Source organism: Scyliorhinus canicula, chromosome 14, assembly GCF_902713615.1.
Source record: "Scyliorhinus canicula chromosome 14, sScyCan1.1, whole genome shotgun sequence".
Classification (NCBI taxonomy): Eukaryota; Metazoa; Chordata; class Chondrichthyes; order Carcharhiniformes; family Scyliorhinidae; genus Scyliorhinus; species Scyliorhinus canicula.
Genome location: NC_052159.1, coordinates 8,765,768 through 8,790,852, shown reverse-complemented (window position 1 = coordinate 8,790,852; position 25,085 = coordinate 8,765,768). Strand labels below are relative to the sequence as shown.

General features: G+C 45.8%; 1 protein-coding gene across 3 annotated transcripts in view; it reads right to left on the bottom strand.

The window, feature by feature from the left end:
- uvrag (UV radiation resistance associated gene) overlaps positions 1 to 25,085 on the bottom strand; it is a 368,181-nt gene that overhangs the window by 323,160 nt on the left and 19,936 nt on the right. For all 3 annotated transcript variants that reach the window (XM_038817639.1, XM_038817640.1, XM_038817641.1), the window contains exons 2-3: positions 20,987 to 21,104; positions 17,505 to 17,539 (exon numbers count right to left, since the gene is read on the bottom strand). In XM_038817639.1, coding sequence (XP_038673567.1) covers positions 17,505 to 17,539; positions 20,987 to 21,104 — 153 coding nt within the window. The remainder of the gene's footprint in view (positions 1 to 17,504; positions 17,540 to 20,986; positions 21,105 to 25,085) is intronic.

The window sequence follows — 25,085 nt, the reverse complement described above, 5'->3', positions numbered from 1 at the left end:
AAAACACATCCAGTATTTTCAGCATTTCCCCGTGGACCCAGAAAAAATTGATATATGGTCCAAAGAATTGCCACATCCCAAGAAGGAGGGGGGGGGGGGAAGAAAACTTGGGAATAGTTAGAACTTTCAAAAAACATTTATAATCGCCACTTGTTTGGCGTGGTATAGAACCCGACGGTAACAGTACCTAGATGAGACGGGAAGGGATTGATTAAAGAGGTCGGAATTGCCCTTGATGAACAGCAATTAGGTGCAGGCTGGGCTGCAATCCAGCACTGGTTGCTGACATCGGCTATAGCGCTCGATTTTTGCTGCAAATTTAAATGCTAAATATTAATCTCTGCCCTCAGGTTTAATTACTCCTCTACCTAGTTAATTAATTAGTTTAAATTAGTTTTTTTCAATGTTATTTTGTTTTCAAATTTAACAGATTCCCTACGAGCCAATCAGGTCACAGCTTTACTGTGATGCAACTTCAGCTTTTTCCCCCCACAATTTGAAAAGGTCTTTGCGTCATTTACCTTTCCAGGATGTTCTCTGGGCCTCTCCTTGCAGATTACCAGTTACAAAGCCAGAAGAAAGCAAAACAAAAGGGAAAAAGCACTTCCTGCCACTCTGCACCAAATTACCAAATTTCAATCCTCATTTGGCTCTCTCACTCTGGCTATCCCTATTTCACGTGCACAAAGCTTACATAGCTCACCAGTCACATGGCGATGTTACCCACTGCACGTCAGCCAAATCTTAATTTGTCGATAGATGTAACTGCCATCTTCCTTAGAGTCCATATAACCCTTTCAACCTCTCCAAGTAACAATAATAAAATTAGATTCAACCACTATATAAAGATGAACAGACGTAGAACTGCTTCGTAAAACTCCTTTTTCCTTTTCTGCTAGATTTAAACTGTGTGAGGGGAAAACTCTTAAGTCGGCAATGGAACTTAAATTGCAGCCTTGAAGTTTTTGCCTCTTTTATGTAAACTGCCTTTTACATTAAAAGGTACAACCTAACAATCAATAAACTATTGTTTCATTACATCAATGAAAAGAAGAATCAGGTAGTTTTGCAATCTATCCGCAAATCAAATTTTGTACCTAACGGCAAGTTGAAAAGCTACCCCCATTACAAAAACCTGACTAATTTTAGGTATTTTGACAAGTTCCCACTGCATAGAGTTAACTGTGCTTCCCATACATGGGCCTCACTTCCCCCTGCAAAGCAGAAGCTGTAGGCATATGGTCATTTCTCATTGTAACAACGTAGTGCACTTTAATACTCAAACCTCAAAGTCACAATTAAATAACCTTATCAATGAATCTAATTAAACAAGAGCAGCAGGCAGATACAGGAGCACACGATAAAGGTGCTACCACTCCCCGGTGACAATTATTTTGTATACATTTGTGACAAGTTTGTTCCAACAATCGACAAGGTATAAAATCACACATTTTCAAGTGTTTCACCCTGGACCACGAGAGTATCCGTGCTTGTGTATTTCAGATCTCCGCATTTGTGAGCCTGAAAAAGTGGAAGTGAGTGCCATGAGGTACATCTCGAAGATGCTGGTGGAAAGGATGCTCGATATGGCTTCTGAAGTGGACAGAGTGCACAGGTCCGCAAGGCAGAAGCCGAGAGCTGCAGAGCCACCACGGGCGGTGATCTTGAGACTCCGGAAATTTGTGAAGAGAAGATATCGCGTTGGGCGGCATGGTAGCACAGTGGTTATCACTGCTGCTTCACAGCGCCAGGGTCCCAGGTTAGATTCCAGCTTGAGTCACTGTCTGTGCAGAGTCTGCACATTCTCCCCTCGTCTGCGGGGGTTTCCTCCGGGTGCTTCGGTTTCCTCCCACATGACGCAAAAGACGCACTGGTAGGTAAATTGGACATTATGAATTCTCCCTCAGTGTACACGAGCAGGTGCCGGACTGTGGCTACTAGGGGCTTTTCACAGTAACTTTGTTGCAGTGTTAATGTAAGCCTACTTGTGACACTGCTTCAGATTAAAAATTACTAGAAGCACACCTGTGAATGAGGGTAACAAGGTCAGAATTTATCAGGACATCGTAGCCGAATTGGCGAAGCAGCGGACAGGGTTTAACAAGGCTAGGGCGGTGCTGTCCCGGCGGCGGATCAGGTTCGGGGTGCTCTACTCAGCAAAATTATGGGGGGGGGGTGGGGGGGCAGAGAAATGGGCCATCTGGGTTGGGCTAGGTATAGGATGGAATTAAGGGAGCTGGGATTAAGTGGGGAAGATGACAGATGGTAGAGGGGATTGGAGCCTCCGGTAAGTCTGGTAACGTGGAACATCCGGGAACTGAATGGGCCGATTAAAAGGTCGCGGGTGTCTGCGCACCTCAGGAGCTTGAAAGTGGGGTTGGTCTTTTGCAGGAGACACACCTCCTTGTGAAGGACCAGGTTAAGGAAGGGTGGGTCAGGCTGGTTTTCCACTTGGTGTTTGATTCAAAACACAGGGGAGTGGCGATTTTAATGAGCAAGGAAATGGGATTTGAGAGTGTCAACGAGATGAGGGATCCAGGTGGGAGATATATCATTGAGAGTGTGGTTTTAGAAGGGGCGCTGGTGGTGTTGGCAAATGTGTATGCCCCAAATTGGGATGTGTAATAAAAAAATGGGAAAATGTGGCATTTGAGCCGTAGGTGTTGTCCTGGGAGGACTTAGGAATTTTGTTTATAAAACAAAAAAGAGTGGCTAAGGTAAATATTGGTCCTTTAGAGGATGAGAAGGGAGTTTTAATAATGGGAGATGAGGAAATGGCTGAGGAACTGAACAGGTTTTTTGGGTCGGTCTTCACAGTGGAAGACACAAATAACATGCCAGTGACTGATAGAAATGAGGCTATGACAGGTGAGGACCTTGAGAGGATTGTTATCACTAAGGAGGTAGTGATGGGCAAGGTAATGGGGCTAAAGGTAGACAAGTCTCCTGGCCCTGATGGAATGCATCCCAGAGTGCTGAAAGAGATGGCTAGGGAAATTGCAAGTGCACTAGTGATAATTCACCAAAATTCACTAGACTCTGGGGTGGTCCCGGTGGATTGGAAATTAGCAAACGTGACACTACTGTTTAAAAAAGGAGGTAGGCAGAGAGCGGGTAATTATAGGCCAGTGAGCTTAACTTCGGTAGTAGGGAAGATGCTGGAATCTATCATCAAGGAAGAAATAGCGAGGCATCGGGATAGAAATTGTCCCATTGGGCAGACGCAGCATGAGTTCATAAAGGGCAGGTCGTGCCGAACTAATTTAGTGGAATTTTTTGAGGACATTACCAGTGCAGTAGATAATGGGTAGCCAATGGATGTGGCATATCTTTGACATGGTGCCACACAAACGGTTGCTGCATAAGATAAAGATGCATGGCATTAAGGGTAAAGTAGTAGCATGGATAGAGGATTCGTTAATTAATAGAAAGCAAAGAGTGGGAATTAATGGGTGTTTCTCTGGTTGGCAATCAGTAGCTAGTGGTGTCCCTCAGGGATCCGTGTTGGGCCCACAATTGTTCACAATTTACATAGATGATTTGGAGTTGGGGACCAAGGGCAATGTGTCCAAGTTTGCAGATGACACTAAGATGAGTGGTAAAGCGAAAAGTGCAGAGGATACTGGAAGTCTGCAGAGGGATTTGGATAGGTTAAGTGAATGGGCTAGGGTCTGGAAAATGGAATACAATGTTGGCAAATGTGAGGTTATCCATTTTGGTAGGAATAACAGCAAACGGGATTATTATTTAAATGATAAAATATTAAAGCATGCTGCTGTGCAGAGAGACCTGGGTGTGCTAGTGCACGAGTCACAGAAAGTTGGTTTACAGGTGCAACAGGTGCCTTGAAGGCAAATGGAATTTTGTCCTTCATTGCTAGAGAGATGGAGTTTAAGACTAGGGAGGTTATGCTGCAACTGTATACGGTGTTAGTGAGGCCACACCTGGAGTAGTATGTTCAGTTTTAGTCTCCTTACTTGAGAAAGGACGTACTGGCACTGGAGGGTGTGCAGAGGAGATTCACTCGGTTAATCCCAGAGCTGAAGGGGTTGGATTACAAGGAGAGGTTGAGTAGACTGGGACTGTACTCGTTGGAATTTAGAAGGATGAGGGGGGGGGATCTTATAGAAACATATAAAATTATGAAGTGAATAGATAGGATAGATGCGGGCAGGTTGTTTCCACTGGCAGGTGAAAGCAGAACTAGGGGGCAAAGCCTCAAAATAAGGGGAAGTAGATTTAGGACTGAGTTTAGGAGGAACTTCTTCATCAAAGGGTTGTGAATCTATGGAATTCCTTGCCCAGTGAAGTAGTAGAGGCTCCTTCAGTAAATGTCTTTAAGATAAAGATAGATAGTTTTTTGAAGAATAAAGGGATTAAGGGTTATGGTGTTCGGGCCGGAAAGTGGAGCTGAGTCCACAAAAGATCAGCCATGATCTCATTGAATGGTGGAGCAGGCTCAAGGGGCCAGATGGCCTACTCCTGCTCCTAGTTCTTATGTTCTTATGTTTCAGGAACCAATGTTTGGCAAAGGGAGCAGATGACCAACTTGTGCTAGTGTCTTTGGAGGAACGGGACATCACCAGTCAGTGCCTTGAAGCTCATCTGCCTGCCATTCAATTAAAAATCAGGTCAAATCTTTGCCCATGGTGCGGGGAAGAAAGAAAAGATGGTTGGCCACTATTGTTATCTGCGGGAGTGTGTAGAATTGACCCCAGTGGGAGTTTTTGTTGTTTATGAAAAAAAAAAAATTATTATTGGAAAGGGATGCGCGCTGGGACTCACGGGAGCCGTTGCTGTTTAAAGAAAACCGGCAGTTGACAGCGAATGCGGGAGGCACGTGCTGGCGCTCGCTTCAACCATTATTTTTTAAAATAACGGCAGTTACGAGCAGTTGGGGCGATTGTCAGCAGTCAGTTGAACAAAGGCAGCCGGGGGGAGGGGGCAGCCCGAGAGGGGGGGGTGGGAGGGGGCAGCCCGAGAGGGGGGGGGGTGGGAGGGGGCAGCCCGAGAGGGGGGGGTGGGAGGGGGCAGCCCGAGAGGGGGGGGTGGGAGGGGGCAGTCCGAGAGGGGGGGGTGGGAGGGGGCAGCCCGAGAGGGGGGGGTGGGAGGGGGCAGCCCGAGGGGGGGGGGGGTGGGAGGGGGGGGGGGGGGCAGCCCGAGGGGGGGGGGCAGCCAGAGGGGGGGGGGGGTGAGGGGCAGCCCGAGGGGTGGGGGGGGGTGAGGGGCAGCCCAAGGGGGGGGTGAGGGTGAGGGGCAGCCCAAGGGGGGGGGGGGGGGGTGAGGGGCAGCCCAAGGGGGGGGGGGGGGGTGAGGGGCGGCCCAAGGGGGGGGGTGAGGGGCAGCCCGAGGGGGGGGGGTGAGGGGCAGCCCAAGGGGGGGGGTGAGGGTGAGGGGCAGCCCAAGGGGGGGGGGGTGAGGGTGAGGGGCAGCCCAAGGGGGGGGGGGGTGAGGGGCGGCCCAAGGGGGGGTGAGGGGCAGCCCGAGGGGGGGGGGGGGGGTGAGGGGCAGCCCGAGGGGGGGGGGTGAGGGGCAGCCCAAGGGGGGGGGGGGTGAGGGGCAGCCCAAGGGGGGGGGGGGGGTGAGGGGCAGCCCAAGGGGGGGGGGGGTGAGGGGCAGCCCAAGGGGGGGGGGGGGGGGTGAGGGGCAGCCTGAGGGGGGGGGGGGGGGGGAGAAGAGGGGCAGCCCGAGGGGGGGGCAGCCTGAGAGGGGGGGGGGGGCAGCCCGAGGAGGGGGCAGCCTGAGGGTGGGGGGGCAGCAGCCCGAGGGGGGGGGGGGCAGCCCGAGGGGGGGGGGGGGGGGGCAGCCCGAGGGGGGGGGGGGGGCAGCCCGAGGGGGGGGGGGGGGCGGGCAGCCCGAGGGGGGGGGCAGCCCGAGGGGGGGGGGGGGCAGCCTGAGGGGGGGGGGCAGCCGGAGAGGGGACAGCCGGAGAGGGAGACAGCCGACGACCGGAATAGAAGAAAAAGGCCACCTCATGCGGAGGCTGGGCAAACGGCTCCACAAAGCAAATAAAGTGACAGCGGCTATAAAGAACAAGGTCATAAAGAAATACATAAAGAGCAGGAGTAAGAAAGAAGAACCAAACAACCCAGAAATATATCAGGAGGGAAAGAGGAGGAGGAGGAGATGGGAGGTGGCCAAGGTGAGGGGTCTGTATTTGGAGGAAGGGTTCGGCAGTCTGGAGGAGCTGAGGGAGAGGGTAGAGCTGCTATGGGGGTGTGAATTCAGGTATCTGCAGGTTAGGGACTTTGATACATATTCGGAATAGAACACATTTTGAAAAAGAAGAAATTTCCAGTTCACATATTTTCAAATCACCCGAAAATTTAAATTTCGAATTCAAATAAACTAGGAGCTTCATGCTCAAAGAAATTCAGATCACGTCATTTCAATTAAGCAAATTGAACTTGAACGTATATCAATCACATTTAAGCCATTAAGAGGAGCCCGTCAAAAAGAAAAACAAATTCAAGGTATAACCGAGTTTAAGTCGAGAGGGACTTGAAAAGCTAATTTTGCTATAAAATTGCACAAAATTCACAAATCTAAAAGAATATCAGTAATCAAACCAACACTTGGTTTCAATTCTCGAAGGCAAGCAGTGTTCAATTTTGAACGAACCAAAAATCCCTAAAACAGGACAGATCCATTCCCAGAAACTCATTCAATTCAATTCAATTCAATTCAATGAATAAAATTCTAGTGAAGCAAGAGTCTTGCCATGCTTATTATTTCAGACTCCTGCCTTTAACCCTTTAATGTGTCAAAATTAACAATTCCCAGACACAATGTTTTCAAACTCAACTATACTACATATTCTGCTGACTTACAGCTATAAAGCTTAAAAATAAACCAACTGCTTTAGCAAAGCAAAGATCAGAAACAATAATTTTGTTCCTTGAACATTTTTGTTCTTTAAATTAATATCAGGTCAGATACTTGATACTAAGTGCAGGTACAGACATTGTCATTTCCCTGAAATAGATTACATAGTTCTTACACTACAAACTGCTTAACAGTTCAGTAAGTAACGTTGCTTCAAGTACAATTTTGAGCATCCATTTTTGACTTTTTGCCAAAACTTCCTCCGAGGAAATGTGTATTTTAAACAGACAGTTTGGCCTTAGCCTGCCCTAACAATTATTTTCTGTTTGCACTTGTGGAAACGTGCACCGAGTTTCAAATGTTTTCATATGAATATGTCTGAATATGTCATGTTACAAACCACTTGGAATCTTCTTGAATTTTGGCAAAAATTTCAGATCCGGGGGGGGGGGGGGGGGGGGGGGGGGAGAGGAAGAGGAGGAGGAGGAGGAGGGCAAGAGAACAATAAGCCAAATAGGAAAAATCAATGGTGGTTTTAAATAATTAATTTCCACTGTAAATGAGCAGAGGAATGGGAGTCAGCCGCTCTGCCCCTGAATCTGTTCTACCATTCAATAACAGCTCATCTGTACTTCAAATCCAATAACCTGCCTTTGCTTCATATCCATATGCATTCATATTCTTTTAAATGGACAATTTGGAGCCTGAAAAATAGCTGCAAAAAATCACCATGACCTGTTATATCTGAAATGTTTGCCAAAATTCAAGATGATTCCAAGTGGTTTGTAACATGACGTATTCAGACACGTGAAAACATTTGAAACTCGGTGCACATTTCCACAAGTGCAAACAGAAAATAATTGACAGTAGCTTCCCCAGGTGTGAACTGATCAAACCTGAAAGAATGGGGGCCATTTAAATTACTGGCTTAGTAATTTAAAAAGGTCAATTACCTTGGTTAAAAGACAAAGGATGGGACTATACCTGACTAGCCCAATACTTAATATGGAAGCATGATTCAACCTACTTGGACAGAAATTCATAATTGCTGACAGCCAGAACGGTTTAAAGGACAAGAGAATAAACTTGTGTGGATAGTAGCAGCCATTTTTGTGCTTTTGAATAAAGAAGGCTGAAATAAGCCATTTTGTGCGGCAGTGCGAGACAATACGACCACAGCTCTCAGTTGAACCAGCCACAAGCCAAAGAAGGGAGTGCGTACGTTCTCCAACCGGAAATCATGGTTTAATAGGGAGACTCACTGCCTACTGAAGGCCAGGTCTGAGGCATTCAAGACAGGCAACCCTGACCTATAGGAAATCCAGGTACGACCTCCACAAAGCCAGCAGGAATGCCAAGATACAATACCAGACTAAGCTAGAGTCACAGCCTAACGTTACAGACTCTCGTCTGTTGTGGCAAGGCTTAAACAACGTAACGTGCTACACGGTAGCACAATGGTTAGTACTGTTGTTTCACAGCTCCAGGGTCCCAGGTTCAATTCCAGGCTCCCAGGTTCAATTCCAGGCTTGGGTCACTGTCTGTGCGGAGTTTGCACTTTCTCCCTGTGTCTTTCCAAGGGCCGGTGCAGACTCGATGGGCCGAATAGCCTCCTTCTGCACTGTAAATTCTATGATTCTATGACCCGGGTTAGACTCCCAGCTTGGGTCACTGTCTATACAGAGTCTGCATGTTTTCCCAGTGTCTGCCTGGGTTTCCTCCGGGTGCACCGGTTTCCTCCCACAAGTCCCAAAACACGTGTTTGTAAGGCGAATTGGACGTTCGGAATTCTCCCTTAGTGTATCCGAACAGGCGCCGGATTGCGTCGAGTAGGGGATTTTCACAGTAACGTCATTTCAGCGTTAATGTAGCCTAGTTGTGACATTAATAAAGATTATTGGGGAAGTTGAGCTATTGTAGACATACTTCTGATGTGTCCCATTCCTCCAGTATCTGACAACATGAATGGCACTTTCAGAGATTAATGATTTTAAAAATGCGCATGTGTCACTGAATCCACCATCACTACCTTAAATACGAACTGTTAATTCAGAGTTTTGTCATTTGCGAAAAGCCTCGAAGCTATTACCCAAAACGGCATGCAAAAGATCCACGTAAAGATTTTACTAAATCCATCACATGTAAAGGTTTAATCATTGTATTTGTTACTCAAATTAGACAATGGCAGTTCAAATTATTTCACATCCTTAGATATGCCAAGAGCATTACAGACATTTAAATTATTCTCTTCAGTTTACAACTGTGACACCCAACCTGCTCCCGCAGCAGCAAATGTAAGCAGTGACCTGTTAATCCACTTTGATCTGAAAAGGCCCCCGTTCTTCAACTTGCTCCACGAGACCTTTTATATATGTTTAAACTGGTGTATGTCCACTGTGTACCATGTTAATCTGAAGTCACAACCTTCAACACTGCAATGTTGCCTCCATGTCCTCGTATGCAAGCCTTGATAACTTGCTCAGTTTGGAGTGAAGCTTGAACCTTCAACTCAAACAACGGCACCATCACTTAGCTAAGCGGACAAATACAGCAGGGTCTCCAGTGAGTGGAAGCAGCAGGCAATATGGTGCTGAAATGCTGAAGGGCTCTGAAATTGATCTCGGGCTTGGAGGCAATGAAAGACAGACTTGCATCACTCATGACCACAGGACACCTCAAATCACTTCACGATCAATAAAGCACTTTTAACATTTACTTTTGTCACTGTTGTAATGTAGGAAATGTGGCAGCCAATTCATACATAGCAACTCCCACAAACAGCAACGTGATAATGACCACATATTCTGTTTGAGTGATGTGATTGAGGGGTTGAATTAACTAGGATATCACGAAGAACTCCCCACTCATCTTTGTAACCGTTACTATTTGGAGTACTGCATTGCGGTGTCAACCTTGATTTGTGTTGAAGATGACCTGGGGAGGAGCTTGAACCCATAAGCTTGCGACTCAGAGGAGAGTGCTATTAACTGAACCAATGCTGATACATCAGCCATATATGTATATCGACCTTAAATACTTGCTGTACACAAGTCAGCAATATACTGTTTACAAGATGCACTGCTGCAACTCGCCAAGGCACCTTCGACAGCACCTTCCAGCCTCATGCCTCCACCAGGGGCATCAGACACACACCACCACCTGCAAGATCACCTCTAAGCCACACACCATCCGGACTTCATCAAGGACGGCACGGTGGTGCAGTGGTTAGCACTGCTGCCTCACGGCACCAAGAACGCAGGTTCGATCCCAGCCCTGTCACTGACCGTGTGGAGTTTGCACATTCTCCCAGCATCTGCATGGATCTTACCCCCACAACCCAAAGATGTACACAGTATGTGGATTGGCATGCTAAATTGACCCTTAATTAGAAAGAAAAAATTGGGCACTTTAAATTTATGAAAACAAAGGAAATACATAATCATTCTTTCACTGTCAGAGGAAAAATCCTGGAAGTCCCTAACAGCACTGTGGGCGTATCTATACCACATGGACTGCAGCGGTTCATGGCAGTGGCCCACCACCACCTTCTCAAGGGCAATTCGGAATGCATGATAAAAATTCTGGTCTAACAACCACATCCTGTGTAAAGTATTTTGAAAAACTGTGTTCACTGTGAAGGCTCATTTTTCCAATATAGTACCAATTGCAAATAGATTCAATGGATTTTTTCCTCCGCTGGTTGGAGTGAAACAAGATGAAACTGTTCATTTTCAATAAGGCCCTCAATTTCAACAGTCAGGTGTAGCCAATTTTGCATCGTGGGCCAATCCATAGAGTGACTGCCGCATAATCCATAAATTCACTAAGAGGGTGGGGGAGCCTGGAACGCACTGCCTGAAAGGGTGGTGGAGGCAGAGACGCTCATAACATTTAAGGAGTATTTAGATGTGCACTTGCGATGTCAAGGCATACAAGGCTATGAGCCAAGTACTGGAAAATGGGTACAGAATACTTAGATGGTTGTAATAAAAGCAAATTACTGCAGATGCTGGAATCTGAAACCAAAGAGAAGATGGTTTCTCAGCAGGTCTGGCAGCATCTGTAGGGAGAGAAAAGAGCTAATGTTTCGAGTTCACACGACCCTTTGTCAAAGCTAAAAGACAGAGAAAGTGGGAAATATTTATACTGTGGAGTGATAGAATAAAAGATGAGTCATAACCACAGAAACCAAGGGAAATAGTGCTAATGGCAGCCCGCAGAGAACAAAAGGTGTGAAAGGCCAAACAGCAGATAAACTAACATCAGAGGGTAAAGTGTGACAGATGTAGATGTGGGGAGAAGGGAATGGGGAAGCAAAGGGGAGAAAAGATAAGGGGGATAAGATGGGGGGGGGGGGGTTAATATATTAGATGGTTGTTTTTGACTGGCACAGACGCGATGTGCCAAAGGGCCTTTTCTGTGCTCTACCCGGGTAGAAATACATTTAAACATCCTCCCCAAAATGATGATTTTACAAGGCACTACACTGCCAGATGAACATCTGTAGGCTATATCATTTACTAATAGCTTTGTTTGGGGGGGGGGGGGGGGGGGGGGGGGGGGGGAGAGAGAGAAGAAGAGAAAAGGAGAAAGAAAGTGGGAAGAACAGAATTCCAGATGTGCACAGCTCCTTCTGTGAGAAGTGCTTCATAATTTCACTAAGTGGCTTCATTTTAATTTAATGTCCCCTGAATTTCTAGAGTTCCCCACCAGTTAAAATAGTTTTTACCATTGTTTTATTATAGTCAAAATGTTGATGAAATCATCCATTTTCTAAATAGAAGGGGATAGATTCCATTGTAATTATTGATGGTTCCTAGCTCACTTGTTTCTAAAGTTGAAGCAGAATGAAATAAACATATACTCTAGCAATGAATTCAACAATTGAAGGCCAAGCGTGAAGAGAACAGAAATTTTATATGACTTCAGAATCTAATAAAAGTTTTGAGTTTATTAGACTTTATTTTTAAATACTAAAGGCCGATAGTGTTTTATATTAAGTTAGAATGTATAGAGTAGGGTTTTAAAGTTAAAGTAATCTTTATTGTCACGAGTAGGCTCCCTTAAAATCTCCTTTTCAAATTTCCCTTATGTTTGCAGAGGACAATGAAGTCCTCAATGACCAGAGTGAAGCACCGGTCTGTAGGTCTCTCATTAGTAGTAGAACATATTTTTTTTTTAAATAAACAATTTTATTGAGATAGTTTTTGGCTTTATAAACAGTTACAGACATCCTCAGAAAGAAAGCAAAAAAAAGGCAAAAATGTGCAAACATCCATGTACTTTCAATACTTCAATCATAACATATTGCACAAGCCCGCTCCTCTCCCACCGGTACTACCCGCCATATTTTCCCTCCTACTCTACTCTCTCCCCTCTCCCCTCTCCCCTCTCCCCTCTCCCCTCTCCCCTCTCCCCTCTCCCCCCCTCCCCCCCTCCCCCCCCCCCCCTCCCAGCTGACGCTCACTCTCCCGCAAAGAAGTCAATAAATGGTTGCCACCTCCGGGCGAACCCCTGCACAGATCCCCTCAAGGCGAACTTAATTTTCTCCATACCCAGGAAACTCGACATGTCCGCAAGCCACAACTTCGTCTTCGGGGGCTTTGAGTCCCTCCACGCCAATAGTATTCGCCGGGCTATCAGGGAAGCAAAGGCCAAAACATCGGCCTCTTTCTCCCCCTGGACCCCCGGGTCCTCCGAAACCCCAAAAATTGCCACCCCTGGACTCATCACCACCCTTGTTTTTAGTACCCGGGACATGACCCCCGCAAATCCCTCCCAGTACCCCCTCAGCTTAGTGCATGCCCAAAACATGTGCACGTGGTTCGCTGGTCCTCCCGCGCACCTAGCGCATTTGTCCTCTATCCCGAAGAATTTGTTCATCCGAGCCATCGTCATATGGGCCCGGTGAACGACCTTAAATTGAATCAGCCCGAGCCTAGCACATGTCGCGGTCGAATTTACCCTACTCAGGGCCTCTGCCCACAGCCCATCCTCCATTTCCCCGCCTAGCTCCTCCTCCCATTTAAGTTTCAGTTCCTCTGTCTGGGACCCTTCCTCCCTCATGAGCAACTTATATATACCCGAGACTCTACCCTCCCCTTCTTCCCTCCTAGAGACTATTCTGTCGAGGATCCCCATTGGCGGGAGGCGTGGGAAAGATGGGACCTGTCTACGAACAAAGTCCCGCAACTGTAGGTATCTAAAATCATTTCCCCTTACCAACCCAAATTTCTCCTCCAAGCTCCTCAGACTCGCGAAGCTCCCTTCCAGGAACATATCACCCAACCTTCCCGCCCCTGCCCGCCGCCATACTCTGAACCCCCCATCCATACTCCCGGGGGCAAACCGATGGTTGTCGCAGATTGGCGCCCAGACAGACGCCCCCATCTCCCCCACATGCCTCCTCCACTGGCTCCATATCCGCAGGGTCGCCACCACTTCCGGGCTGGTGGTGTACTTGGCCGGCGGCAGCGGTAGAGGAGCCGTGACCAGGGCTGCCAAGCTGGAGCCCCTGAACGAAGCCGCCTCCACCCGCTCCCAAATAGACCCCGTACCCACCATCCACTTCCTTATCATAGCGATGTTGGCCGCCCAGTAATAATTGATCAGACTCGGCAAAGCCAGCCCTCCCTCGCTGCGGTTCCTCTCCAACATCGCCTTCTTCACCCGCGGGGATTTTCCCGCCCAGACAAAGCTCATGATCAGCCCGTTAACTCTTTTGAAGAAGGACTGTGGGATAGAGATCGGGAGGCACTGAAAAATAAACAAAAATCGAGGGAGGATTGTCATCTTTACAGTCTGCACCCTCCCTGCCAGCAACAGCGGGAGTGCATCCCATCTCCGAAACTCTCCCTTCATTTGCTCCACCACCCTGGCCAAATTTAACTTATGCAGCCTGCCCCAGTCTCGTGACACCTGGATTCCCAAATACCGGAAATTTTCCTCAACCAGCCTAAACAGTAAGTAGTAGAACATATTAAGTTACACAATTAATTAGGTTCAATGCAACTTTTCTAGGAAAGCATTGGTACCAGAAATGTGATTACGCCTGTGATTATTGCACGCTGCTCACGGTTCAGTCAAGTGTTGTTACTGCTCCTGATAGATCATTTAACCTTTGATTCATTAAGCACAAGATTTGATCAACATCATATTCCTTGGATTATCAACTCCCACAATGCTTGCTCTGTGGCTTATCAGATAAAGAATTACACAAGATAAAACCTCAATTCCTACAATAATATTAATCATGGCAAGGCAAGCAAAATAAACGGTTATTGGATGGATGACATTAATGGTCGACAGCATTTGAGAAGTGGTCAGGTTTAGTTGTTGAGCGACTTCCGGTGACGGTGATGAGCTGAGCAGACGCACATCAGGTGGCTCTCCTCCCAATGGAATCATAGAATTTACAGTGCCGAAGGAGGCCATTCGGCCCATCAAGTCTGCACGAGCCCTTGGAAATAGCTCCCTACTTAAGCCCACATCTCCACTCTATCCCCATCACCCTATCCCCGTAACCCCACCTGACCATTTTTGGACATTAAGGGAAATTTATCATGGCCAATCCACCTAACCTGCACATCTTTGGACTGTGGGAGGAAACTGGACTACCCGGAGGAAACCCATGCAGACATGGGGAGACCGTGTAGACTACGCACAGACAGTGACCCAAGCCGGGAATCAAACCTGGAACCCTGGACTTATGAAGCAACTGTGCTAACCACTATGCTACCGTGCAATAGAACCAAAAAAGTTAATTTCAGAGAACCTTGGCCTTAAAAGCCAACAGAGAAAACTCCCAAAGCAAGAGATTAACAGTGGTGAAGAGGATGCCGGCGAATGGTAGCTTGAGGTGCCGACGAGAGGGCAGAACTGGTGGAAAAGGACACGATCAATGGGCGGACAGGCCGGTGGACCCACAAGGTGAGGTGGTAGCCCTGGCTGCCCAAGAGCGGGAAAGACTGGCAACCCGAACACTGGCTGACACAAACAACCTCTTCCTAAAGCTTCCTAAAAAGCTTCCTAAAAAAGGAACTGGCCATCATGAAGGAGGCAATAAAAATGGAGATCCAGGAGGCGATGAAGGAGGTGGTGACTGAGGCCATGGCCTCCTTCCAGCGCATGATCGATGGCCTGGGGAAGAAAGTGGAGGTGCAGGAGAAAGCAATCCTGGACTTCAAAACAGCTTTGATGGACCAACGAAAAAGGTCAAATAGAACAGAGCAAAATCGGCGCTCTACAAGAGTGGGGGGCAGTTCGGAATGTTGTTCCCGGCTAGACTCAGGGTTATGTACCAGGGGAAAGATTATTTTAACATTCCGGCGAAGGCTAACGAATTTGTGTGAACCAACAACCTGGAAAGAGACCAAGTTCGATAGTGATGAAGGCGTGTCGGAGAAAGACTGCAGAGGGAAAGAAAGAGATGAAACCAGAGACCATAATCTGGAATTTGTGTTTGCGTGGGGCTGTAGTGCCTCGTAATGAGCAAAGAGCCCTGGGAACACAGGTGAGGGGGCAGGGAAGGGAATGCAAGCAGTCAAACAACACAGGTTTAGGGCTGAACCAGCCCTGGGAGAGGAGCTACCACATTAGCTGAGAGGGCAAGCACGGGAAGCCAGGTACTAATGGGGGACCGCAGCGCACCTCTCGGGGAGAGGGAGCATCTGGTTGGGGTGGGATTGAGGAGGGGGAAAACGAGGCAGTAGGGAGGGGGAACACAACAGACAGGAGACAGAACAGGGGGGAAAAAAAAGAGTTGGCAGCAAGATTGACTTTGGCAGGCAGGGAGCAGGCAGAGGAATCAAGATGGCGCCTCAAGCAGCCACTTTGGAGGGTCCCTAAACAAAGGGAAACGAAGTGCAGGGACACACCCACGTGGCAGGTACACAGTTGGCGGCCATGTTAGGTGCCCCCTGGATAAAGGGAAAGCCTGGAGCGCAGGGGCCCGTTCATGTTGGGAACGGTGACCGCAACCATTTTGGACAGCCTCCTAACATAGAAAAACCCCGAAGTGCAGGGACACGTCCACCAGGTAATTATGCTTGATCCCGCAGGAACAGGGGGACACAAATTCCCCCTCAGGATAGTCACCTGGAATGTAAGGGGACTTAACGGCCCAGTGAAAAGATCCAGAGGGCCAAGGGAGTACCCATACTGATCAGTAAGAGGACGAGGTTCACAGAGACAAGGACGGTTACAGATCCAGGGGGTTAGACCCACGTATGTCATGGACGGGGCACCGGTAGTACTGGTAAATGTGTACGCACCCAACTGGAACACAGACTTTATAAAAAAGACTATGGTGTAAAACCCCGACATCAACACAGACTAATAATGGGGAGGCAACACCCACTGACTGGCCGATCAAGCCCCAGAACGGGCAAAACGACAGGCATGGCTAGGGAATTGGGAACATTTATGGGGCAGTGGATCCATGGAAGTTCCTCCACCTTGGTGAGAGGGAATACGCGTTCTTCTCGCTGGTACATAAGGTATACATCCAAATTGACTTCTTTGCAGTGGGGAAATGAGTGCTTCCAGGAATAGTAGGGGCGGAATACTCCGCAATAGTCATCTCCAACTACACTCCACACTCAATGGATGTGAGGTTGAAGACGGGCTATGCCCAACGCCTCAGAAAACATCACAGGCCGTAGGCGACTACGTGACGAACAACCGGAATAGGGAAGTCTCACCTTCCATGTTCTGGGAGGCACTAACGGGTGTGGTCAGAGGGGAAATTATAGCCTACTAGGTACAGAGAGACAGGGAAGAGGGGACGATCAGGCGACAGCTGATCGACTCTGTCATGGAGGCCCTGACCATAGAGCTGTTGGTGGAGAGGAAAAAGCGACAAATGGACTTTAACCTGCTATCCACTAGCAAAGCACAGGTGACCTTCTACAAACACGGGGAAATAGGCGGGCCATCTACTGGCTTACCAGCTGAGAAAGCAGGCAGCCACCCCGGAAATTGCGCAGGTAAAAGATAGCAGTGGCAGACTGGTAATAGAACCAGGAGGTCAATCGAGCATTCAAGACATTTTACAGAGGGATGGATACCTCCGAGCCCCCCCGACGGGGATACGGGGATGAAACACAGTTCCTTGACGGACTGGATATGCCAGTTGTGGGGGCTCGTATAGACCCATTTCACTACTTAATGTAGACGCGAAGATATGCACGAAAGTCCTGGCCAAGAGATTGGAGAACTGCATACCAGAGATGGCCTCAGAAGACCAGGCATGCTTTGTCAAAGTTAGGCAACTCACTGCGACCATCAGGCAGCCATGAATGTAATAATGACCCCCCACTCCGGGGAGAGAACACGGGAGATGATTGTCTCCCTGGACGCAGAAAAGGCTTCGACAGAGTCAAATGAGTACCTCCTCGAGGTACTGGAGCGGTGTGGGCTTGGAGCAGGATTCACCTCCTGGGCAAACCTCCTGTACAAAACCCCACGGTGAGCATCTGACCAACACCACCAGCTTTGAATACTTCCTTTAGTAGAATACAGCCTTTAGGAAAAGGCTGATTTAACTGGATTATTTAAAGGGAAACTGAAAATATGCATTAATGCCAAGACTCATCTCGTCCAAAGAGTGGTCAGAATACTGGTGCAAATTCTTCATTTAAATACAGAGCTAACATTAGGTCCAATTAAGTGTCACTTACCAAAGAATCCTTCACTACCTCGCTGGTGTAAAATGCTGAAGAGAGAGAACAATGTGTTAGGAATTCATTTACAAAACACTTCTGGAAATCAGTAATTCTATAATTAACATTGTTGTGTTGTTCCTCACAATTGTCACTGCAAAAAAAAAGGTTTTAAACATTGGAAATTAATTCAAATCACCCCAGATCCCACTTCAAACAGTACCAAAGCTTATGAATGCAATTTTGAACAGATTTTCTTGACTCCTTCAACTGATTTTTTATTACAGATCAGAGTTTTGAAGCAAAGTGCAATTAAAATAAAAACTCCAGTGTATCTGAATTTTCATTCCATCCAATAAGTTGAAAACAGAATTTAGACTTGTTGAACACTGTAACTCAATGCAATTCAAAAGCAGTCAGGTAAGATATGCTGATGTAAGAATTTCAGAGAGCTCTCTTTATATAAACATTCTGTTATCTGTCAGTTTGTAGTGACGGCTGTTTGAAACCAATAGAACATCTATGACAGAAAACATTTCAGAAATGCACAGAAAGTACAGTGTTAAATGGAGAGAAAAAAATGAGAAAGAGGCGATTGTGTAGCATATGTAGAAATTCTTAATTCAATGAAACATGCAAATCATCTTCGTCCAACAACATCACACTTAAAAGGACAAAAAAAAAAGTGTGATTTGCCTTATCGGTGCCAGTGGCAGGGATGAAGGGGTAATTTGTATGATGGTTTACAATTCAAATAAAAATAAGATCATAAAGAATGTGACTGTACATCAGTAAAGTATTTCAGTAGAATCGGAATCAGATTCCTAATACCTCTAAAAGGGATGAGCATTTGAAATGCCATAACATTCAAGACTATGGGCCAAGTGCTGGGAAGTGGGATTAGTGTAGAAACATAAAACAATAGAAGGCCATTTAACCCTTTGAGCCTGCTCCAACACCAACATTCATGGTGATCATGGCTGGTCATCCAACTCAATAGCCTGATCCCACTTCACCCATATCCATTGATCCCTATTGCCCCAATTGCTGGAAGGGGTTGGTTTAGCACAGTGGGCTAAACAGCTGGCTTGTAATGCAGAACAATGCCAGCAGCATGGGTTCAATTCCTATCAGGCTCCCCAAACAGGCGCCAGAATGTGGCAACTGGGGGCTTTTCACAGGAACTTCATTGAAGCCTACTTGTGACAATAAGCGATTATTATTATCTAGCTGCTTCTTGAAAACAGAGTTTTGGCTCCAACTGCTTTCCGTGGTAATGAATTCCAACGGCCGATCACTTTCTGGGTGAAGAAATTTCTCCTCCTCTCATTCCGAAATGGTCTACTCCTTATCCTCACCCTGCAATCCCTGGCTCAAGGCATCCCCACAAACAGGGACATCTTCCTGCATTCAAGATGCCCCTCATTCTTCTGAACTCCGGACATTGCAATCTTCACCAATTCAATCTCTCCTCATACGTCAATCCTATCATCCCAGGAATCAGTCTGGTAACCCTCATCTGTACTCCCTCTACAACACGAACATCAGATAAGGAGACCAAAACTGCAAATAAGATTTCAAGCGTGGCCTCACCAAGGCCCTGTATAATTCCAGCAAGGGCATCCCTACTCCTGATCTGGAATCCTCTTGCTATGAATGTCAACATACCATTTGCCTTCTTTACTGCCTGCTGTTACCTTCGGCGACTGGTGTGCAAGGACACACAGGTCTTGTATTCCTATATCTTAATCAATTCAGATAAAGGTAAAGAATCTTTACTGTCACAAGTAGGCTTACATTAACACTACAATGAAGTTACTGTGAAAAGCCCCTAGTCGCCACATTCCAGCACCTGTTCGGGTACACAGAGGGAGAATTCAGAATTCGCAGCTGGTACGGGAATTAAACCCACACTGCTGGCCTTGTTCTGCATCACAAACCAGCTGTCTAGCCCACTGAGCTAAACCAGCCCTGTAATATTAATCAACCTTCCTTTTGTTTTACAATTTAGAATACCCAACTATTTGTTTTTCAATTAAGGGGCAATTTAGCATGACCAATCCACCTAAACCGCACATCTTTTGGCTTGCGGGGGGTGAAACCCCTGCAGACATGGGGAGAATGTGCAAACTCCACACGGACAGTGACCCAGGGCCGGGATTCGAACCCGGGTCCTCAGCGCCGCAGTCCCAGTGCTAACCACTGCGCCACCGTGCTGTCACTAATCTGCTTTCCTGTTTTGCTACCATTGTGGGAACCTCACAAAATGTCTCATCAGCAAATTTGGACATATTACATTTTGTTCGAAGTTATTAATATATCGTTAATAGCTGGGGTCCAAGCACCAATCCCTGCGGTACCACACTAGTCACTGCCTGCCATTTGGACAAAGACCCATTTTTCCTACTCTTTGTTTCTTGTTTGCCAACCAGTTTTCTATCCATCTCAATACACTACCCCTAATTTATGAATTTCAATTTTGCACACTAATCTTCTGGGACTTTGTCGAAAACCTTCCGAAAGTCCAAAGAAGCTACATCCACTGGCTCCCCTTTATCAATTCTACTCGCTACACCTCAAAGAATTCCAGCAGATTTGTCAAATATGATTTCCCTTTCTTAAATCCATGCTGACTGTCCAATCCTGCCACTGTTTTCAAAGTGCTCCGCTGTAAAATGTTAAATTTGAGTAGTTTTTTGTTGGTGCAGGCTTGTTGGGCTGAGGGGCCTCTTCTGTACTGTATGATTCTTTGTTTTCTATTCTAAAATCACACTGAGTTTTATCGCTCTGAAGGATTGAATGGTTGAAGGGCTTCAACAATCAGAGGCTCCCATCACTTGTCACAAGTTCAGCAACAAACCCCAACACTGCACTGTAGGGATTCTCTGATTTTAAATGGCTCGTTTGGGGACAGGCAATTAATACAAACAGAGTCATTACTTTCAGCAGCAGAGTTGAGCAACACATATGACTTTAAAATTCTAATCCTCATTTTAAAAAAACACTTCATAAGTTCACCCTCTCTCTATCACTAAACTCCTCCAGTCCCACAACCCTGTGGGATCTCTGGGCACTTCCAATTCTAGCCTTTGCACATCCCCAATTTTAAACTCTTGGCTGCCATGTCTTCAGCTGTTCAGCAATTCCCTCCCTAAACTCTTCTTTCGTCATTTAAGACACTCCCTAAAACCTACCTCATGTGGCTCTGTTGTCAATATTTGTTTGGAGGCACTCGCTATACTTCACCACACTAAAAGATGCTATAAATGCAAGGAACTATAGAGACTATAAAACATCCCTCAATGTTTTAAGTAATTGAGGCTCACTATTCTGATCAGCTTGTAATTAGGTTTCACCAGCAAGCAACAAGCCCGCATAAAGTAACTATTATTGCCGTCACCCGAGATCACCATATGAATTTAAATGTTGAAGTTCCAACTTTGTAACACCAATTCATTATTTCTCATCATAAAAATGCATCTGCAGCAACTTTAGATTACCTTTAAAGACCTTTGTATCATCACAAAGGTGTAAGCTAAAGTAGGTATCCAGAAGATGGGAACCATTCCTGTTAATTATATTTCGTGCTGCAATACTTCGCAGGTGTCGAAGCCGTCGCTGAAACAAGAAACATTTGAACAGCACTTAGGCAATTAAATACTTAATCTTGGTTCTCACCAAAACATTTGTTCTGTGCCATGTCATTTGTCACTTATGCAGTCTAATAATGGAAAATAACATTTAATAACATTGGATTTTAGAAATTTCAGATTCCATCCACACAAACTATTTGTGAACTCATGTGCATGACTTTTGATTTCAACATAGTTTCGACATATTCTTGAAGGAAGAGATGGGTTTCCCTCTTTTGGGCGATTGTGTGAGTTTGAACATTCTCCCTGTGCCTGCGTCAGTTTCCTCCCACAATCCAAAAATGTGCAGATTAGGTAGATTGGCCATGATAAAATTGCTCTGCAGTGTCCGGGGAACTGCAGGTTAAGTGGGTTCTCAGGGATAGGGAGGGGGTGGACCTACGTAGGTCAGCGCAGACGATGGGTCAAAAATTCTCTTCTGCATTGTAGGGATTTTATGATTTACAAACGCAGCCACTGTGCTGGTGATTCCTAGCACCAGATCATCTATGATAATGAACAAGAGATGTCACTTTAGAGATATGGTAACAGTGATCATTTCTGCACCAGTAACCCAGAGACCTGGATTAACGACTTAGAGACATGAGCTTAAATCCCACCACAGCAGCTGAGGAGTTTAAAATCAGTTAAATAAATCTGGAATGAAAAGCTCGCATCAGTAATGGCAGCAATAAAACTGCAGATTGTCATAAATAGCCATTTCATTCACTAATGTGCTTTTGAGGAAAAAAAACTGATGTTCTTACCCAGTCTGAAGCACGGGACACTCCAGACCCACAGCAATGGGGCGGGCTCTTAATTTTAAATGGTCTTGCAAGCCACTCAGCTGGATTCAAGAAGGCCAATCAGCACCACATTCTGAAGGGTAATTAGGGACTGGCAATCAACGCACGCCTTGCCAGCAATACCCACGTCCCATTTTGTAAAATAAATTTATAGTACTTAATTATTTTTTTTCCAATTAAGGGGCAATTTAGAAGTGTTAAACACTGCACCACTGTGCTGCCCTTAATACCCACACCCCATTAATAAATAAAAACCCTGCATGATCCTACTGCTAATATTCGCCAAGACAATGATAATCCCTGTACCACTGACCTCCGGTTTCTACTGAACAGCCAGTAATTTTGATGGAGCAGTACCTATTGTCAATAGGTGGAGTATCAATAGATATTCCCTGAGCAGAGAGGAAATCAAATTAAATCTTTCAGCATGCCTACTGTTAACATGGTGGATGCTTCACAGTTGCAGCAAGTTACATTTACCGACCAATTATAAAATATTGCCATTCATTTGCAATTCTTTTATTTTCAGATGTCTTTCCAAAGCAATTGTATCAAAGCCTTGAGTGAAAACTTGGTAATCTATAGAGCTATTTATCGCGTCAAAGGAAAATCACCCAGGTTAGTTTGGCAAGACCTTCCATTGATCAATTCATTTTTGTTCTTTTATGATTTTATTCTTTTCCTGATTCATTATTTTTGTACAGGTTTCCATAACTTTACCGAAAATGGACAAACAATGCTTGTCAATTTCCTGCATCACTTATTACAGCAAGACAATCATACAAGAGCATTCCCAATGAAATACAGAAGCCAGTCAGGGACTGCATGGTCACCCATTGTATATAATTCCTACAGAAAACGCAAAGCACAAGAATTCAACAAGTTGGCAAGAGCTATTTCAGTGTAAAGAATGGACAGAACACAATCTGTTGCTGTCAAATACTGCTTCACCTTCTTACGGCTGGGATACAATTTATAAAAAATGATTTATCCTTCACTAAAAGCTCTTTAATGTTTTGTTCAGCTTCTAAACATGTACCAAGGACATTTCCGACAGAGTGCTGAAAACAGCATTATAAAAAGCAAACAGAACATACAGAACTGAACGCATCCATTTCAATTTTCCGAGGAAGGATCATTTGTTTGCCCAGAAATATCATACCATTCTCAAAGGCCATAACAAGCAGTATCGCATAAAAACAAAAGCTACAGCTGAATCCAGCTAACCAAGAATGTCTTGGCTTCAAAAGGGTTTTTTTGGTGATGGAAATAAATTTAATTTCCTCCAACCATGAAACATCCACCAACTTAGAATTGAACAAGTTTTGAAAATTCAAATAACATGTCAACAGTAGCCATGCTGAAAGATTTCATTTGGTCTCCCCTCTGCACAGGGACTATCTTTGATACTCTTGCATCTATGCAAAAATTATTCCTCAAAATACATACCAAGAAAACAATGGTCACATTCCTAGTTCCTATTGAATCTGTTTGAAACACCCTTTCAGGTGTATTCCGGACCATAACACACTACATTAAAATATTCCTCCCATCTCAACTGACTCTTGTCAATAACACCAAATCTGCATCCCCCGATTACCAATCTTCCTCACTGGAAAAATAGAAAAAATATATTCCAGAGAAGAAAGATGGGGAAAATTCATCCGTGGCTAAGCAAGGAGGTTAAAGATAAAGGCAAAAATTAGGTATAACATATTGCAGAGGAAGGTTGGAGAATTAAGAAACTTTTAAAGACCAGACGGTTACTAAAAGATAAAAACGCAAAAGGTAAAGAAAAGTACAGCACTACAACAGGCCCTTCGGCCCTTATGATGCCCTAACTAAAAAAAAAACCCTGTCCTTACTCGGTCCATGTCTCTCTATTTCCTCCCAATTCATGTATCTATCCAGATGCCTCTTAAATGTTGCTAATGTTCCTGCTTCCACCACATCCGCTGGCAGCGCTTTCCAGGCACCCACCACTCACTCACTGCGTGAAAAACTTACCCCGCACATTTGCCTTAAACTTTCCCCCTCTCACCTTGAACCTGTGCTCCCTTGTAATCGACACTGCCACTCTTGGAAAAAGCCCGACTATCCACTCTGTTCCTCTCACAATTTTGTCAACATCTATCAGGCCTCCCTTCGCCCCTCAGCCTCCGTCTTCCCGGTGAAAACAATCCTAGTTTCTTCAACCTCTCCTCATAGCCAACCCCCTCGAGACCAGGCAACATCCTGGTGAACCTTCTTTGCACTCCCTCCAAAGCTTCCACATCCTTCTGATAATGTGGTGACCAGAACTGCACGCAAAACTCCAAATGCGGCCTAACCAAGGTTTTATATAGCTGCAACGCGATTTCCCAACTCCTGTACTCAGTACCCCGGCTGATGAAGGCAAGCATGCTATATGGCTTCTTAATCACCTTGGCCACCTGAGTTGTCACTTTCAGCCAACTGTGGACCTGCACACCTAGATCCCTCTGAACGTTAATGTTCCCAAGGGTTCTGCCATTTACAGTAAAATTCAAACCTAGATTTGATGCTCCAAAACGCATCACCTCGCATTTGTCCGATTAAATTCATCTGCCATTTCTATCCAATCTATCTCTATCCTGTTGCATCCTCTGACAATCCTCGGCACTATCAGCAGCTCAACCAATCTTTGAGTCATCCGGAAACTTACTAATCAGACCAGTCACATGTGCCTCCACATCATTTCTACATTTGCCTCCAGATCATTTCTATATACTACAAAGACGTCCCATCACTGATCCCTGCAGAACACTAGCTATAGATCTCCATTCTGACAAACACCCTTCACCGCTACTTTGTCTTCTGTAACCACTGTAACCATCCAGCCAGCTGTCGCCGAATCCCATGTGATTTTATTTTTGTACCGGTCTGCCTTGTCAAACGCCTTACTAAAGTCCATATAAATTTCATCCACAGCCCTTCCCTCATCACCCCTTCAAAAAACTCAATCAAATCAATCAAATCGGTGAGACATGAAATGAAAAATGAAAATCACTCATTGTCACGAGTAGGCTTCAAATGAAGTTTGTGAAAAGCCCCTAGTCACCACATTCCGGCACCTGTTCAGGAAGGCTGTTACGGGAATTGAACCGTGCTGCTGGCCTGCTTTCCAAGCCAGCGAATTAGTC